The 16472-nt window shown below is 39.5% G+C and overlaps 1 protein-coding gene across 1 annotated transcript in view; it reads left to right on the top strand.

Annotated features, from left to right (window-relative positions):
• Positions 1 to 714: 714 nt before the first annotated feature.
• RYK (receptor-like tyrosine kinase) overlaps positions 715 to 16472 on the top strand; it is a gene marked incomplete at its 5' end in the record, with an annotated part of 31873 nt that continues 16115 nt past the window's right edge. The window contains 2 exons of the mRNA XM_009582535.1: positions 715 to 880; positions 4025 to 4111. Of these exons, the coding sequence (XP_009580830.1) occupies positions 715 to 880; positions 4025 to 4111 (253 nt within the window). The remainder of the gene's footprint in view (positions 881 to 4024; positions 4112 to 16472) is intronic.

Here is a 16472-nt window from a genome sequence, read left to right as displayed (position 1 = left end):
TATGCCTAAGTGGGACCTGTTTGCTGTGGTCAGTCTGTATTGTTTCAGAATGTCTCTTGCCTGTTTTGGGACACCCCTGGTAGCACAGGGAAAATGAATGTAAGAAGAAAAAAGGTTAGATGTACGAAATAAACAGGAAGAACATTCTTAGTACTTCCACAATCATATTAACCTTGTTTTCAGTAGTGTTTAAATTTAAAAAAATAATCATAAAAGTAAGTCTCAAGATTTTTCTCTAGTGATTTATAAACTTGTACAAAAATATTCAGACCTTTCTGACTTATATTAGTGTATCTAGATGTCTAGAAGTGCCAGAAGAGGGCACTGGTAGTTTTGGTTACATCCTGCTGGAGTAAGGCATCTTCCTCCCTCTAACAAGTCTTCTGACAGTCTCCGACCGTGATCTTTATTTCCTTGTTGTCAGGGAAGTGCAGTGTCGTGTTAATCAGCTTCAGTACGTAAGGAGGAGTTTTATTTACTTGGTGTTAATAATGAGGCTTGATTGCATGATACTGTATAGAATTCCTGTGTGATTTTTTTTTTTTTCCCCCCCCATGGATTATTATATTCACATGACTTCTCTTGTGTTTGTTGTTTAATACTATAATCTTTTGAAGATTAATACATAATCTTTTTAAGTGCATGCTGCTTGCCTGTCTTTATACCTGTAGGTGGTGCTGAGGTGAAGCAATGTGCTTGTGTTCTCATTATAAGGGTATTTATATTGGTTTGTTTGGCTCTGCTGGCTCCTCAGGTTATCCTACATTACGGATCGAGAAGAATGATCTTAAAAGTGTCACTCTAATGGAAGCAAAAGCTAAAGTGAAGGATATAGCCATCTCCAGGGAGAGGATAACTCTAAAAGATGTGCTCCAAGAAGGTATTTACAGGACTCGGACATTTGTTGCCTACAACATGGTGTATATATGTATATTTTTTTTTTAATAGCTAGATTTTTCTGAAATTAATCACGGATGACGTTTCTGATCTTCGTAACTTTGGTGGAGGAGAAGAATGATGAATGATGTTTGCATTTGGGGTGTGGGGAAAGCAGTTTCCAGAATTCATTAGATCAGGGGAGCAACTAATCATGCCTAGTAAATCATTTAGCTTGTCTGTATTAATAATCTGGTCCTTTAAATAAAGGAAAGGGTTAGATGGCTAAGGAATGAGGTAATCAGTTGGGGCTGTAAGTTACTGCAGGAGAGCTTCTCTTAACCAAAAAAAAAAATCAAAACAAAAAAACCCAAAGCCCACAAAAACCTCAGTTGTCTAAACTCATCATCTCAATTTAATAGCTTCTGATCTGGAAATCGAATCAGCAGATGCAACATTTACAGCTCTGATATGAAGAATTCAGAGATTACCTGATTCTTTTGTCTTGTTTAATGTTTACTTTGGAAATGTTCATGCACAACATTAGTTGGTTCTTGCTGATGTTGAATTTGGGAAATAGACTTAAATATTTAGGGGTTTTGGTCATTAATCTTTACTGCTGCAACTTCAAGTCTGTGTTCCCTGAGCCTCATGAGAAACTTTCCAAAGCTGGAGATCTGAGATGCTCATCCTTTGGAGGTAGAACTGCTAAATGCTTTGCATTACTGTCTGAAAAACAATGGGAGGATGCTAACACTCCCCATTTAATGTATGCCTGTAAGTCTCTAAGGAGGTAGCTTTGTGCTCAACTCCAGTGTTGGTTCTGCAAAAAGCTGCTTCGCATGAGGGATGTGCTTTGTGTTCCTTTGTACTGTCTGTTGCCTGTAGCTGTGATGCTAGAGTCATCCGATGACTAGAAGTGACTCAGTACCGCAGCTATGCTTCAGATGTTTAGCACAGAGTGACAGAGCTGCCCTGTTCTGCGAGATGTGGCTTAAATGGCTATTGAATGCAGTGTGGACCCAGTTAATACTGGGATCTTGTTTCTTGGCCTCCAGCTGGTATTTGAGTCTGTCAAAACCTTCAAAAGTTAGTCAGAGGACAAGAAGACAGATCCTGATAAACAATCATCAGTTTTAGTTCAGGATCATAGCAGAGCTGAGCCTCTGTCAACTAAGAACAAATGAGCTTCGGAGGGGAAGAAGTAAATAATAGAAATGTTTGCATAAAATTTTCAAGCATTCCTAAGTGCTGCCAATGGAACTTAAACATATTTTAGAGGTCTTGGCCAGGGATTCATTATAAACGTCAAGTAGCTTCCATAACTTAACCTACTTTAACATTTTAATAATTTAGGAGAATATGGTTCTGCTGTGGTGTAACCAGTTGGAAAATGCAAAGCACCAGGTATGAGAGTGCACAAAGGAAGAGGGATCTGTAGGAGCCTTTTGTATTGCTGGGCTCATGCAGCACCTGATTCTGAACCTGCATCAAGCTCATATTGTACTAGATGTAAAACAAAAATATAGGTGTCTTAAAAAAAAGTTTCAAATGGAATAGCTACCCTTTAGCAAATGGAGCCCATGTTAACAGTAAGTGGACCATTTTCTGGTGAAGTAGAGAAATGACTTAGATGTCTGGTCTGGAATATAAACAGCACAATCTGCAAAAAGCCCAGGGGAGAGAGAGGCAGAAGTAGTGTGTTCACAGTGTTGTCTCTAAATGTTATAGCACACCGGTGACACACAATTCCTGCTAAGATGCAAGTCTTTCAGGGTACCATTAAAAAACCCCAAACCAACAAAACCCCAAACCGTGGACCATACAGGCATGCTGTGTTACAGTCTTACTATGTCTAGGTACTGGATTGCATGAAAATTATTTTCTAGTCATAACTGCTTTTACATGCTTCCCCATTCTCTTTATTTCCAGCATTTAAAAATAGATAGGTAGCATCTTATACTGAAACATGTTATGGTATCAAGCTGTCTTCCCTTTGACTTTTACATATATCTGTATATTGGAAATATGTATTTAAGGCACTCTTACGATGTCTTCAGGAACCAAGATAGGAGGGTTTTAGTTAACTGTTAAATAACTCATGCTGTATATTTATGGTTGCCTGTAGTCTCTAGTTAAAACGCTTCTTAATGAGATTACAATTTGAAGATCCCTGTCTTGCAGGGTTTACTTGCAGTCCCAGGGTAGATGATAGAAGTGTTGCACTCTCCCTCTTAAGTATTTAGAAACCAAATGAGACCCACATTTCACACCAGAAGATGTACAACCAGGCTAAGGCAATCCCTATCAAAGATCTTTTAACCTAGTCAGACAGGACAAATCAATGGGAAAGGGATGCAACATATGAATAGACTGCATGAAGATGATGCATACATTGGTGCCACGGTAATAATGTGACAGAAAAGCGTTGCCAACCTGAGTTGTATAAAAAGTTAATTCTGCGTGTGTTACCACACTGCAATTGTTCTTACTCCAGCTGTTCAATGTAGCTCCTCTTCCTGTAATAGCTTCGTTAAAATTTTGTGAATGGAAAAATGTTGGAGAGACTGAAAAAACCCCCCAAACAAATCCAACACCTTCCAGCTGAGGTGAAATATTTGAATAATGTGACCCTGTTTTTTTCAAAATATTCCACATGTACTGGTTGGCTGAAACCCTGTGAACATTTCCAAAAAAATTTAATCTTTGTGAGAACTGTTTTGTCTGGAGAATTCCAGACCTGCTGGATGAGAAAAGGACGGAGCTGGAGTTTTTAGTGCAAACAGTTGACAAAGACTGAACTGCCACAAATAAACCCATCATCAGTATCAATACTTATTTTAACTGGATTCTGTTGCTATCATTAGTTCACTGTCATGCTTCTCCCCCTAAGTTTTAGTTACCTAAACTTTCAGCGTTTACTGCATATCGTTCTGAATCCAGAACTGGATTCAGTGCTGGAGGGGTGGTTGGGTTGTATATTGTTGACTTAATAGGGCATTCAGGACTTCTGCCTAAAGGCCGTTGTTCCTAACTTTCTGCTGTGTCTGAGTCATTTTAAGGTAATGTTTTCTTAATAGATATTAAATTCTGTAACGTTATCAGTGTATTTTTACCAACAATACTTACTAATTGTATGTTCTCTTAGGCACATTTGGGCGCATTTTCCATGGGATTTTAATAGAAGAAAAAGACCCCAGTAAAGAGAAACAAGTTTTTGTCAAAACTGTTAAAGGTATGTTTATATAAACGAGGTTTTTTTGTGTCCAGTTGTTTGAATTGTGGTGCATGCTGAGTGTATGAAAGCTGTCTTCAAAAACAAACCCCTCCTCCCCAAAATATGCAAATGGCTACTGCTTAAAAAGCAAAAGCAATTTGGATGCTGCCTTCAGCTAGAGAGAACAGAAATCTTATATGGAAGAAAAATGCTTGTATTCTCCACCAGTGCCTTCAGTTACTGCCTCTTGAATACTTTTGCTTATTATTCTTCTCAGTAAAAAAGATATTTGTTTTTTTCCCCTAGCATGTTATTGTTCTTTCCATCCACAGCCTTTTCCCCTGCAAATTGCTGAAAAAGGCACCTGCAATGCATCTTAAAAATCTTTTATAAACGTGCGTGGCTGTACAAAAGATAGGGTATAGTTTCTGCCATCCTTAAGCTCTGCTACTGAAGCATGAGAATTATCTTTTAGAACTTAATTTATACAAATATGACATCTTTGTTCAAGAAATATGTTGTTGGAGCTATTTAAATCGTGATAGATAGACTTGAGAAACAACAAGGTAAGTACAGATGAAAACCATATTACATATATCCTACATATATCCCTTCCTCTACACCCATCATTGTAAGAGTTCTCTAGTAGCTCACAACAGTTTTACTGAATTCCCTGTACAGTAGTTGCTTCACCAGTTATTTTTGTCATTTCAGTTGGGTGTATTATTGCCTTTGGTTTTTCATTTTACAACTTCTTTAATTCTTTCTTTAAAAAAAAAAATTAGGCTTCTATAAGAATTTCAACTTGTTTTAAATTGTTTTGCCTGGCTAGTAATTTTTAAAGATACTGATTTTAAAGAGGAAGGTGGGAATTGGTGGAGCTGCTAAATTTTGTTATTGAATCTTCCTGGTACCCATTTATTCTGTGCTCTTTTTAAGAAAAATATATTGCTTAAAGAAAGCAACCTTCTATTATTCTTGGTGTGTTTCTCACAGAATCAGATGTGTGCTTGTGATAATAAAAAAAAAGTTTAGGTGGGAAGCCACTTAGAAAAAGATTCATGCTCACTTCAAGGGGAGGAATTTCTTAAAGTCAACCTGATTCGATAAAGGTAGCTGAAAAAGGGGTCCCCATTTCTTGAAACAGTCTGAAGTGGCAGTTTGGGATGGATGCTGATGCATTCTTTAGCTGCACATTGTTTTTGATGTAGGCCTAGCAGGATGGTGTGCTTTGGCAGTGAAGACAGGTCGGTGCCTGGTACCATACCTGCTGCTCTAACAAAGTATGTTGAACTTTTAAGTTCAACTTTTAAGGTCCAACTTGTTGATACCATGAGCCAGGTACCAGCTGTGAGTAATCAACATAGGCAGTGTGAAATTAGCCGCCTTTCCTACCTAACAAATCCTTACCTCCTAATCAGCCTGATATGCCTAAACTGTAAGGCCCCTCCACCTCGGTGGGGTGGGTACCAACAGTGAAGTAGTGCTTTGTGGGCAGCAGGAGGGTAACCTGTGAATAAATCTGTCTCAGCATTGAGTCAGCCAGCAGAGCTTGATCTGTGCTCTGGGACAACTGTTTGTGTTTCTGCTAATGGGATTCATGGAGGGCTGGACAGTTGAGGATTTGCTGCTGTCCCTTTTTCCTGCTCTTTTCTCTTGCACGTCCTCGTGGGCACTCCTAGATTCAGAGTTACTCTCGTAGTCACAAGACACTTCCATTATTTCTTCAGGAGCGCCTTTGAGGTGGCACATTTTCATTCTGTAGCACTTTCCTCCCTGTTGAGTCCAGAGAGAACTTCTGCAAAGTAGGTATGCTGCCCCTTTGGAAGATGTTGGTAGATACCATTTAGCGTGATAGTGGTAGCTAGAACTGTGTCTGCTGAAGTAGTCGTAGCCGTAACAAAAGTAATGGTCCTCTTATAGAAAGGCAAGTATTTTCTTGTAGTGACTTCTAGCAAGAAGCAAAGGTGTGTCCTCTATTAAAAAAAAAAAAGAATGCTTCTTTCCAGTATTTTGGGAACTTTTCCTGAATTCTGCCCTCTTCTGTTCCCTCTCCCTGCCAGACAGTTCTGACTGTCATTTTGATTTTATTTGATATAGTTTCCAAAAGACTTATCCCGTATCACGTGAGCCTGGTACTCCTCTGTGTTTGATGAGGCAGTCTACCTTGGGGCATCATTCACCAATGTTACCTTAATCTGTGGTCCCCTTTGCGTTGTTATTTGGTAGTTCTCTGCCCTGACTGAGAGTCAACAAATGCTACGGCTCTTGTGAGCCCCAAAATTGTTGTAAGCTAGGGCAGTTTGACATCTATATAGCACTACTCAAGCATGCTTGCTTTTTATAGCATTGGATTAAATGACAAGACAACATTAGTGAGAACAGATCTTTATTTAGCTGCCTCGCATCACCACTCATCTAACTGCTTTACTAAAATGGGGCTTCCAGTCCACTCTTAAAGCTGCATTTCTCCCTTGCAGTGGCTTGTATCTTTGACACAGCGCACATCCTGATTTCTCTAGCCCTTCCCTTTGCAGTAAAAGATCTGCTGGCTGCAGTAAACTGGAGCATGGTCTTAAGGGAGTAATGGTATTCACATAATTGTTGCCTGTAGAGAATTTCTCAGCTTTAAAAAGGATCTATATGGACAAAGTTTATAATAGATTTTGCTGATACTTGTCTGTAAAATAATACTGGTTTGGGCAGCAGAACGTTGCTAGGAAAATAACTATAAACATCCCTATTTACCCTTACAGCAGTTCATTTACAGTGCTAATATTAAGCAGCTTCGTCTTCATAGCCTGGCTGTGATAGCTGTGCGTGCAGCTGGGTCATGTAATAAGTTGGGAATTTAATCTGCTTAGGAAAAAAAAAACCTGCAAAAATTCTCTCTTAACCAGACTTTTTCCTTGATCTCGTTCTTTCTGTGACCACACACACACTGCTGTTTTGGCACAAACACAGGAGTAGGGCAGGACCACAAAAGCGAGATGGGTATGAGAACTATTAAACTGACTTAAGTATCTCTATTGCTGAAGGCAAGAAAGGAGCCTGAGGGTCATGGAAAAGAAACAAGGAAAAAGGCTTTGTCTGTGTAGCTAAGTTATCCCCCTCCCAAAAAGTATGGGCTGCTCCAGAACTGTCTTGTTTTAGCCAGTGGTGCACTCTGATAAAATAAAGTCCAGTGGTACCCGAATGACAGAAAATTATGGGGAGGGGGCATGAGGTGTTCCAGATCTTCTGAAAAATGTGAACTGAAATTGTTTCAGCAGGTGCAGTGAGGAAGAATGACCTTCTTGAGAGGAAAAACACTTCCTTTTAGCAGGATCAGAGCTTGAGAAACTTAAGACATTGCATTGGCTGTTTTGATATTAGGGTAATTGCTACGGCTTTAAATCTGGAATTGCCAATAGAAGAAACTCCTTAGAAGGAGAACACCTGGACATGGCAAATATGATCAGTACACTTGTGCCCAAACTACAACTTCATATTAGAATCATAGAATCATAATTGTTTGGGTTGGAAGGGACCTTTAAAGTCCAACCCTGCTGCCATGGGTAGGGACATCTTTCACTAGATCAGGTTGCTTAAAGCCCCATCCCACCTACACTTCCAATGATGGGGCATCCACAACTTCTCAGGGTAACCTCTTCCAGTGTCTCACCACCCTCATAAAAAAAAAAAAAAAAAAAAAAGTCTTCCTTATGTCCAATCTAAATCTGCCCTCTTTCAGCTTAAAACTGTTGCCCCTTGTCCTGTCACTACATGCCATGATAAAAAAAATCTTTGTCTTTCTTATAAGCCCCCTTTAAGTATTGAAAGGCTGCAGTAAGGTCTCCCTGGAGCATTTTCTTCTCCAGGCTGAACAACATTAACTCTCTCAGCCTTTCTTCATAGGAAAGGTGTTCCAGCCCTCGGATCATTTTCATGGCCCTTCTCTGGATCTGCTCTAGCAGGTCCATGTTTTTCTTGTGGTGGGGACCCGAGAGCTGGACGCAGTACTCCAGGTGGGGTTTCATGAGAGTAGACCAGAGGGGGAGAATCACCTCCCTCAACCTGGGAACTTTGTCTAGACATGACCTTAGTTGGTGCAGTTGCCTACTGTGTCACTGGATGTAAGCCCTCACCCCTGCAGAGTAACACCAGTGTACTGGCATATAAGGGGCTTTGTATTGGGTGTTACCATTGCAAGCTATATTGATCATAGCAAGTTTGCAGAGTGGTAAAGCTAGTGGATTAAGTGATTATCTGCTGGACGTACCCAAGAAAGCCCAACAAGTAGTATAGCTGGGACTGGAAGGGTTCCTTGAGCCATGGGCAGCTCATGTACATTGGCTTTTAGGAGAAGACCTCTGTTGTACTAGGAAAGGTGTCAAAGAAGGGTTACTGTGCCACTCAAGTAATGGTTTCTAAATATGTCTCATTACGAAAACCTGTGAAGAAAGGTCATGCCATAGATATAACAGCAGGTGCGTATCATAATGGATCTCTTCTTTCTTGTGTTCCTTCTTTACATTAGTGTATCTATAAGATCCATAACCTTTCAGGATGGGTTACTTCCCAATAATGTGGACAGAGGAGAATGTGCTGTCAGTTTCCTCATTTCATATCCTGGAGAAGATGAATGTTGTGACTGATGTGCTCATCAGACAATAGTTAGATCTGTGAGTATTTCCCGCTCTAAGGAGTGAGTTTGCAGCCTTGTCAGTTTGCTGCTTTCCTGTCTTTTTGCCTTGCCCTGGGGTTGATCCTTTCCCGCAAAGGATCAAAAAGCAAAGATGGTTGACTGGTTATGGCAGTTACTGCAGCAGCCCTTCCCACCTTCCTTCCCTGAAGCCTTCTGGTGAGGTGTTGAGCATTACTATAAACCAGAACAGTGCTAACTGAAATCAAGAAGCTTTGATTTTTCTGAACTTAGTACTTGTTCTGAAGTGATCTGCTGTTAAAGGAATCGGTAGTAAATAAAAACTGAGAAAGCCTGGACCTGCCTACCTTTGTTCTGAGAAACTCTTTAAGTGAAAGAGGCCTTTCAGAGAGTGTGAGACTAGTTTCCAGGAATGTATTGTGTTCTCCATTTTCTCAAGCTGGGATTGACCTATTAGGTCAGACTCTCAAAGGGCAAGTTTGATCCTAATAAAGCAACATCAGTGCGGGAGGCAAATAGATTGGCGCTTGCTTATTTAGCATTATTTGACTAGTTTCTCCTATGCCACAGAATTTGTCTGGGATCTTTCATCTGAACTGTTCATTAAGTCTTTGAAGTGCTTTTCAACCGATTCAGTGACTACTTGTTCCATAGCTTGTAAATTGATGACTGAAAAGTTGGAGGCGCTTCTCTTGAAATCTCAACGCCGCATCTTTGATAAAGATAGAGTCTGAAGGCAGAATTCATCCCTGAGTGCCAGAAGTTCACTCCAGATCCTTTAGAAGAGGTTTTTCTTTCACCTAACTGTAGTGCACTCCAGAGAAAAGTTGTAACATGCCCTGGGCAGTGACAAAGCTTCTACCTGCATGTTCATGAAATACATTAATTTATAATGGTTTTTTTAATGCTATATCATCTAATGCTTTAGAGTGCGTCTGGATGCCTGAGTTTTCCATTATGTGCAGTGCTCTGTGCCAAAGCGGAGAGCTTAAAAGAAAAAATGGGTATCAGTTGGCAAAATAGAGGTAGCTTTCTGGAAGCTCGAATAACTGGGAGTACAAAGATCACAAGCCCTGGGCAAAAGGTGTCACTTGTTCATATTTTCTCTAGATCCTTCGTGTTGGCCATCCAGTTGTTCTTTTCTATTTGCAGTTTACAGTTTCACTGTGTATTAATTTGCTAGTCATCGTCGTAGAAGTTTTAGCTTCTTTCACATTTAGACTTTTCTATGGATAACTTGCCTTCATTCTTTCTTTAAATGGACATTCATGAAGATCAAGGATGTGTGTTTCATTACCAGTAAGAACAAGAATACGTTATCTGTACTATATTTGGGATATTGGAATCTGTGGATCAACACAACCTGAATAAGTTCTTTGTTAGAAAGATGAGAGACTTAGCTGGCATTTGCTTTCTTCGATGTCTTTCCTGCTTTACAGTAGAATTGTTTTATGAGGTTGTAGTGCTTCACTTTCCGGTAGGACGCTTCCAATCGCTCTCAACTTTGGGAAGTGTCTCGGTTGGCATGTTTCTCAAAGCTGGCATTGCATCTCTTGCCTGTGATCGACAGATCTCTTCTGCCTTTAAATGGCGTGAAATAGACTTTCTTGTGAATCTTTTAGATCATCTTACGTCAGGAGAGGAAGAAAACACATGGTTTTCACCTTTGATTTAAAGAACACATTGTTTAATGGTGCTTTTCCTGTGAAGGAGAAAATTCTTTGCAGAACAAATGGGATTGTATTATTCCAGGAACATACGCAGTGAGTTTGAGTTGTGCAGAGCCCTGACTCATTTAGTTCGTTCTGGCCAAGGTACATTTTTGTTAAAAACAACTGATCGTGCTGTTCAAGATAACCTGACTGCTTCCATTTCATTTTCTAACCACTTAAAATTTTTCTTATGTACAAGAAAGGAGTGTTTGAAAACAAACCACCCATGAAAAGCACTGGAAACAAAGTCACAGTGTGAGTGAAGATTAACTCTTTAAGATTTCATCATTTTACCAACTTTAACAAAGCTTTGAGTTTTGTTCTTGTCATCATAGGTCACTAAAGGACTCTTTCAGCATTCTTGGCTACCTCTAACATTACACTTTAAAAAAAATTTTTTTTTTATTGTTAATCTAGTTAAGAGGGGATGCTCAAAGTGCACCCACATAGACAATATGGATCATGATGCTGTAATGGAAACCTTGGAGAAGGACCTTACCATGAATTCATCTGGTACATCTCAGGACTGCAGCTGCCTTCAAGTATTTGCAGTACACAAGGCTTTCCTAGTAGGAGTCAAAACATGCACTTTGCGGTGCAAGTTTGTGTTGAGTTGTAGATATGAGGAAACCTATTAGAAGTTAAATGTTGTATGTTAAAACAAGTGGGACTTAGGTTTGTGTTGAGTTGTAGATATGAGGAAACATATTAGAAGTTAAATATTGTATGTTAAAACAAGTGGGACTTAACTGTCCATAGTGTGCAGACCTATTATTGCCTTCATTCATGTGATGTCTGTTTTGGCCTGCGTATGACCTAGCCGAGTGCAAGCTGGTGACCCTTTAGGACTACTTCAGTACGGTTAGGAGGTGTAGGAATAGGGATCCTGAGAACTTAGGCTATGCAAAGCAGAGGAAAGCAATAGGCATACTTAGGTGACTTGTGTGTATAATAAGCTTTGTGTTAACCAAGTTGAAGGGTTTCTTGTTCGTATTAGACATACACTGCAACCTGGAGCATACACAGTTGTTCCCAAGGTACTGTTTTTAAATTGCATTGAATTCACTATTCTGGGTAGTTCATTCTTAAAAGCACTGCCTTGTGAAAATATTTATAAGTTGAAGTTCATTCCTTAAATGTACAATATTTAAGTTGATTGTTAAAAGTATTTAACCTCCCGAAATGAGCGTACAGGCTCCTGTTTCTGTAGAAGAAAGTTTATAACAAAAAAAATTCAAGAAAAGAGCTGCTTCTAGTCTGAGCTAAATTCTTAAGTGTCTTCATAAAGGAAGATACTTGAATTTAAAGAATTAGGGAAAAGTAGCAAATTTCTGAATATCAGCTTAAAAATACACTATATCTGTCATTCAATCCTAGTTCATTAAGAAAATATCCTGAGAGACCTAAAGGAGTACAATATACCGTAAAAAAATTTTGAGAGCAGCAGCTCTGAGGTTGATGTCCAAAGTACTGTACTTCTTAATTTAAAGATTTGCTATTCCATATGGTTCTGCAGGAAAAAAATCATAATCTACAGTACACTTTCATTTACATACAGTTAAAATCACTACTTGTATTTCAGTTTTGTTAGCTGCTGCCCTTTAGCAGATGATAGACTTTGAAACATTAAATCAGTTATGTCTCTCTTCCCCAGTTTCACTTACACTTTCAGCTTTGTTTTAAGTTTAATGGATTACTGAGCAAAGAGCCTTTTACTTGTTGCTATTTGCTGCTGCTATTTGGATTCCAGTATTTTTTTTGGAAATACCCCCAAATCATACTTCTCTCTCCCTTTTCTGTGGTTTAAAATTGCGTGTGCCTTTGTAATGTAGGAAAACCAGAACAGCATTCCCCATTTTAGCAGTGTCATCTTGAATCACTTCCAGAATGTATTAAAATTAGGTTTGAATTTGAAGATACAAACTGCATTGCTTTGGAAAATAAACTTGTGCGGTTGTGGTGTGGAACAAACATTTCTATATAAATAGCCTTGATATTAAGATCGGAGGAGAAATCCTGCTCTATTGAAAGTTTTACAAAACTAAGCATAGCGTTCTATGTTGTGATCTCCTTACGTTGTCATTTGTGTGTGTATGTATGTCTTAACATATGGAAGATTTGAATTCTGTAGGATGCATGGTTGCCTCGTAAAGCAGATAGACGTTGATGCGTGGAAGTATAGCCATTACCTGAATGCCCCTGTAACTATCTAGACTTGCACATGCAATAGAGCAGCTAAACGGGAGCAAGGTGTTTTTCCTTCACTTCTGCGGTAGGCAGAAAGCGATCAGATGTGCTGCTGGCTTCCATGGTAACTTGTCACTGTCTAACTGTTAGGGCCTCTTGAAGTTTTAAAGTGTAAATATTTTTGTGTATGTACTTCCCCTTCTACCTATAAAAAAGCAGATGACTACTTGCATTCCTTGAGCATCCTTCTATTAAAGGAGAGTTCTGAAAATGTGTGCTAGCAGCATTAACAGATGTGAACTCAGGATAGTCTTCAAGTGTTGAATTTTCCAGATTTTCCAAAAAAGCAAAGACTTGTGTAGAAGGGTTAAAGCAGTATTCAGGCATGTATTCTCTTTGAACTGGGACTGAATTCTGCCTTGGGTGAAATTTTACGTAATGAATTGCTCTGCAGAAGCAACAGTAATTAAAAAGGATGTGTTGATACTAGGAGCATTTCTTACCTGAAGCTGAACATCTAGGGCAGTGCTAGTACTACACTCTCAGTTCTTATGGGCACAGAGTCTGTGACCACTGTGCCTGCCTGTATGCTTTTCACCCTTCAATAACTTGAGCTGGTGGACTTTGTCACAGTATGTTTGGCAAAGACCACAAGTTTGAAAGATAATAAGGGTAATACAAGTAAAACAGGTAGCCATATAGAAAATGGGTTGTGTAAGTGTTCTGATGTTGGGGAATATTAACTTGCAATATGAGACAGAAGGAAGTTTGCATGGGAACAAGGCATTACAAATGATCCAAAGGTGAGAAAAGCTTCAGGTAAAACATCTTTTTAAATATTGCTGTCAGGAATCGTGTTTATCGGAAGCCTTGGACTTCCTAGCTATAGTGTTTGTGGAGCTGCTTCTGATAGGAGTGCTGAAAGAAATTGCTATGTGTTACTGCCTGTAGTAGGCTATGAAAGGGCTCTGGAATGACTTATTTCAATTCTGAAACCTTTGGTTATATTGCCTTTAAGATTCTGTTTTGTCTTCTGTCTGAAGAAACAGATTTCAGTGACTGCTACAATCTGAAGTCTTTAAGTTGTAATGCTGTGCTTTGCTATTTTGAGATTCTAGGAGGTCTGACTTAAAATGTTATTCTTGAAAGCCATCCAGCTAATCGGGTAACCCACTGCAATATCTAGGTAATTGCTGCTTTTCATCTCTGGTAAGTAATTTGAGGTGTGGAGTGACTCTTTTCTGATATACTACCACCTAGTGAATGTAAAGCATGATGCAGTGAGTGCCTTGTCTCGTACCAAGCAAATTGCTGCAATGTTAGTGTCATTGCAAAGCTTCCTAGAGATTTTTTTCACATGAGTGTCACAATGATTCATGTGACTGATGAGTGATGGTAAACAAAGATTTAAAATGCAGTTTTGCAGATGGCCTTTTAGAAGTTGGTAAAAATCAAATAGGTTCTCTTTCTCCCTGTGAACCAGGAAGGGCCTCAGCACATATAACACTTGCCAGAATTGTGTGGAGAGATTAGCCTCTTATATAAAAATAGTAGTGCCAAGAGCCCCATTGTGCCTGGTTATATACAAATAACGTAATAGCATGAGATAAACTTGCAGCCATATCAAAGCTTCTTGAAATCCTAGCTTGTTCTTGCTCTGTGCCTTAGGGTAGACTTTCACATCCAGGCTCTTGGCACAGAAAGGGTAAAACCAGTGCTTTAAAAGCATCTTCCTAGTTCTGGAATGCATTTACATCTATCTCAAATAGTCTTGTTTTTAAGCACCTTCTGAAAGTTGGACCTTTTTGGTCCTAACTGAACATCTAGAATTACTACTGGGTATTAAATCTTTCTCTTAACTCATGTGACCTGAAGTCTTTGCTGTTCAGTTACTCAGCTGTTGGTGCATGATAGCCTTGTGAAAATAGATGATGCTCTTTCAGGGCTAAGAAGCACTGACTTGGCTACACCTCATGATCATCAGGCTGCAACTGCATGAATTGTTGAGCACTGATGTATTCTTAATCACAAATAGTGTTAATATCTCAGAGGGAAGTTTAGCTTCTTTTAGGGCTTTGAAGAAATTGTGCAACAGGCCCTTGTTGCCTTGCCCTGGAGTGTTCGACTTAAACTTGGGGCTGTTTGCTGATGCACAGATTTAATATGTGGAAGACTATGGCCTCCTCTGTCGTAGCTTTAAGTTGCTATTCTAATTTAAGAGGTTTCTGGCTCCGTGGGAGGCTTTCCCCCCATTCCTACCTCTTTAGCTGCGTGTGTGGCTGTGTTCATATCAAATGACTTCACGGATCCGGTACAGAAAAAATGAGCCGCAAAAGCCTGTGGGCATTCTTGTGTGTTTGACGAGATCATTCCCCAGGTCTCGTTTTGTGTGGCTACACAAACAATTCTGTGAATAAAATGCCCACGTATGTGTGCTTACATGTACCGCTTAGAGATCTGATGTATGGTTTCGGTGTGGGATTACACTTTGGCTCAGGCAGGAAAATGAAATCTGTAGGATTCATCTTAATATGTCCTCGTAAAATCATCTCACCAAGCCAGAGTTGCTGGGTCGCAGCTGTCGCTGGCTTTGCTCTGGGACTGCATATTTCTCGTATGAAAGCCAGAAATGCTGTGGATTTTCTGGATTGCTTTTAAGGGTTTTCAGTGCAGGATGGTCAGATTCACCAGGTCCTCTACAACAAAATGTATTATTACCAAAATCACATTCTTCCTCATCTATGATTCTATGTCTGTTGGATGCTCGAAAGTGGTTATAATCTACTAAATGTGACGGAGTTTGTTTAGATGTACGTTTTGTTGTGTAACTAAAGAAAATGGCCTTTAAAGGAAGTCTAATTGCAATGGGGACTGTTGCAGTAGCATTATTTTGGTAATTTTTTTTTACCCCCTTTTGACTAGAATCACTCAAAGAAGTGGTGATTTATATTCTGTTTTGAATTATATATAGTACAAAACCACAATAATCAAATTGAGTTGTTGTTCTAAATTGGCACCGGTCTAAGCTAGAGGAGGATTAGCCTTGTACTGCTATTGTTTGTTCTGAGTGTGTTGAATTTGCTGGTGTTGTGTAAGTTTTTTCCATACAGAAAACAAGGAAATAATATTGATAAGAAAACACAATACGGATGCTGGGACTGTTTCACAAGATAAGATTTAGATTTCCGTATATACTTGAATGGGAGTCAATTGTCCTTTTGGGTGCTCAACGACTATAGCATAGTGTCTCCGAGCTGAAAGAAAACAATGAAATGTAACAGTGACCTGCTGAAAAACACCCTGTGTGGTGGAAAGGGAAAGGCATCGGCAGAAGAGTGTTGTCTCTTACAGTGTTAGTGTGAAGAGATAAATAGGTGCATTGTCCGAACCAGATTAACTCGTTCCGTAGATTTTAAAGCCAGTCCTAAATAATCTCTGATTTAGAGCTTCGAATTATTGCATGGTGGCTCTTATAATTAAAAGCAAACCAGTTAAGAAAGCATAGGGCCAAAGAGTGTATAAGCGAGTTAATCAGCTTAAACTCACACCTAGAATCATAGAATCATTAAGGTTGGAAAAGACCTCTAAGATCGAGTCCAATCGTCAACCTAACGCCCCCATGCCTGCTAAACCATGTCCCTAAGCGCCTCATCTACACGTCTTTTAAATACTTCTAGGGATGGTGACTCCACCACTTCCCTGGGCAGCCTGTTCCAAGGCCTGACCACTCTTTTTCAGTAAAGAAGTTTTTCCTAACATCCAGTTTAAACCTCCCCTGGCGCAACTTGAGGCCATTTCCTCTCGTCCTATCGCTTGTTACTTGGGAGAAGAGACC

This window comes from Fulmarus glacialis, unplaced genomic scaffold (genome assembly GCF_000690835.1).
Source record: "Fulmarus glacialis isolate BGI_N327 unplaced genomic scaffold, ASM69083v1 scaffold4630, whole genome shotgun sequence".
Taxonomy (NCBI): Eukaryota; Metazoa; Chordata; class Aves; order Procellariiformes; family Procellariidae; genus Fulmarus; species Fulmarus glacialis.
The sequence above is the reverse complement of the archived record's forward strand: the minus strand, read 5'-3'. Positions and strand labels throughout refer to the sequence as shown.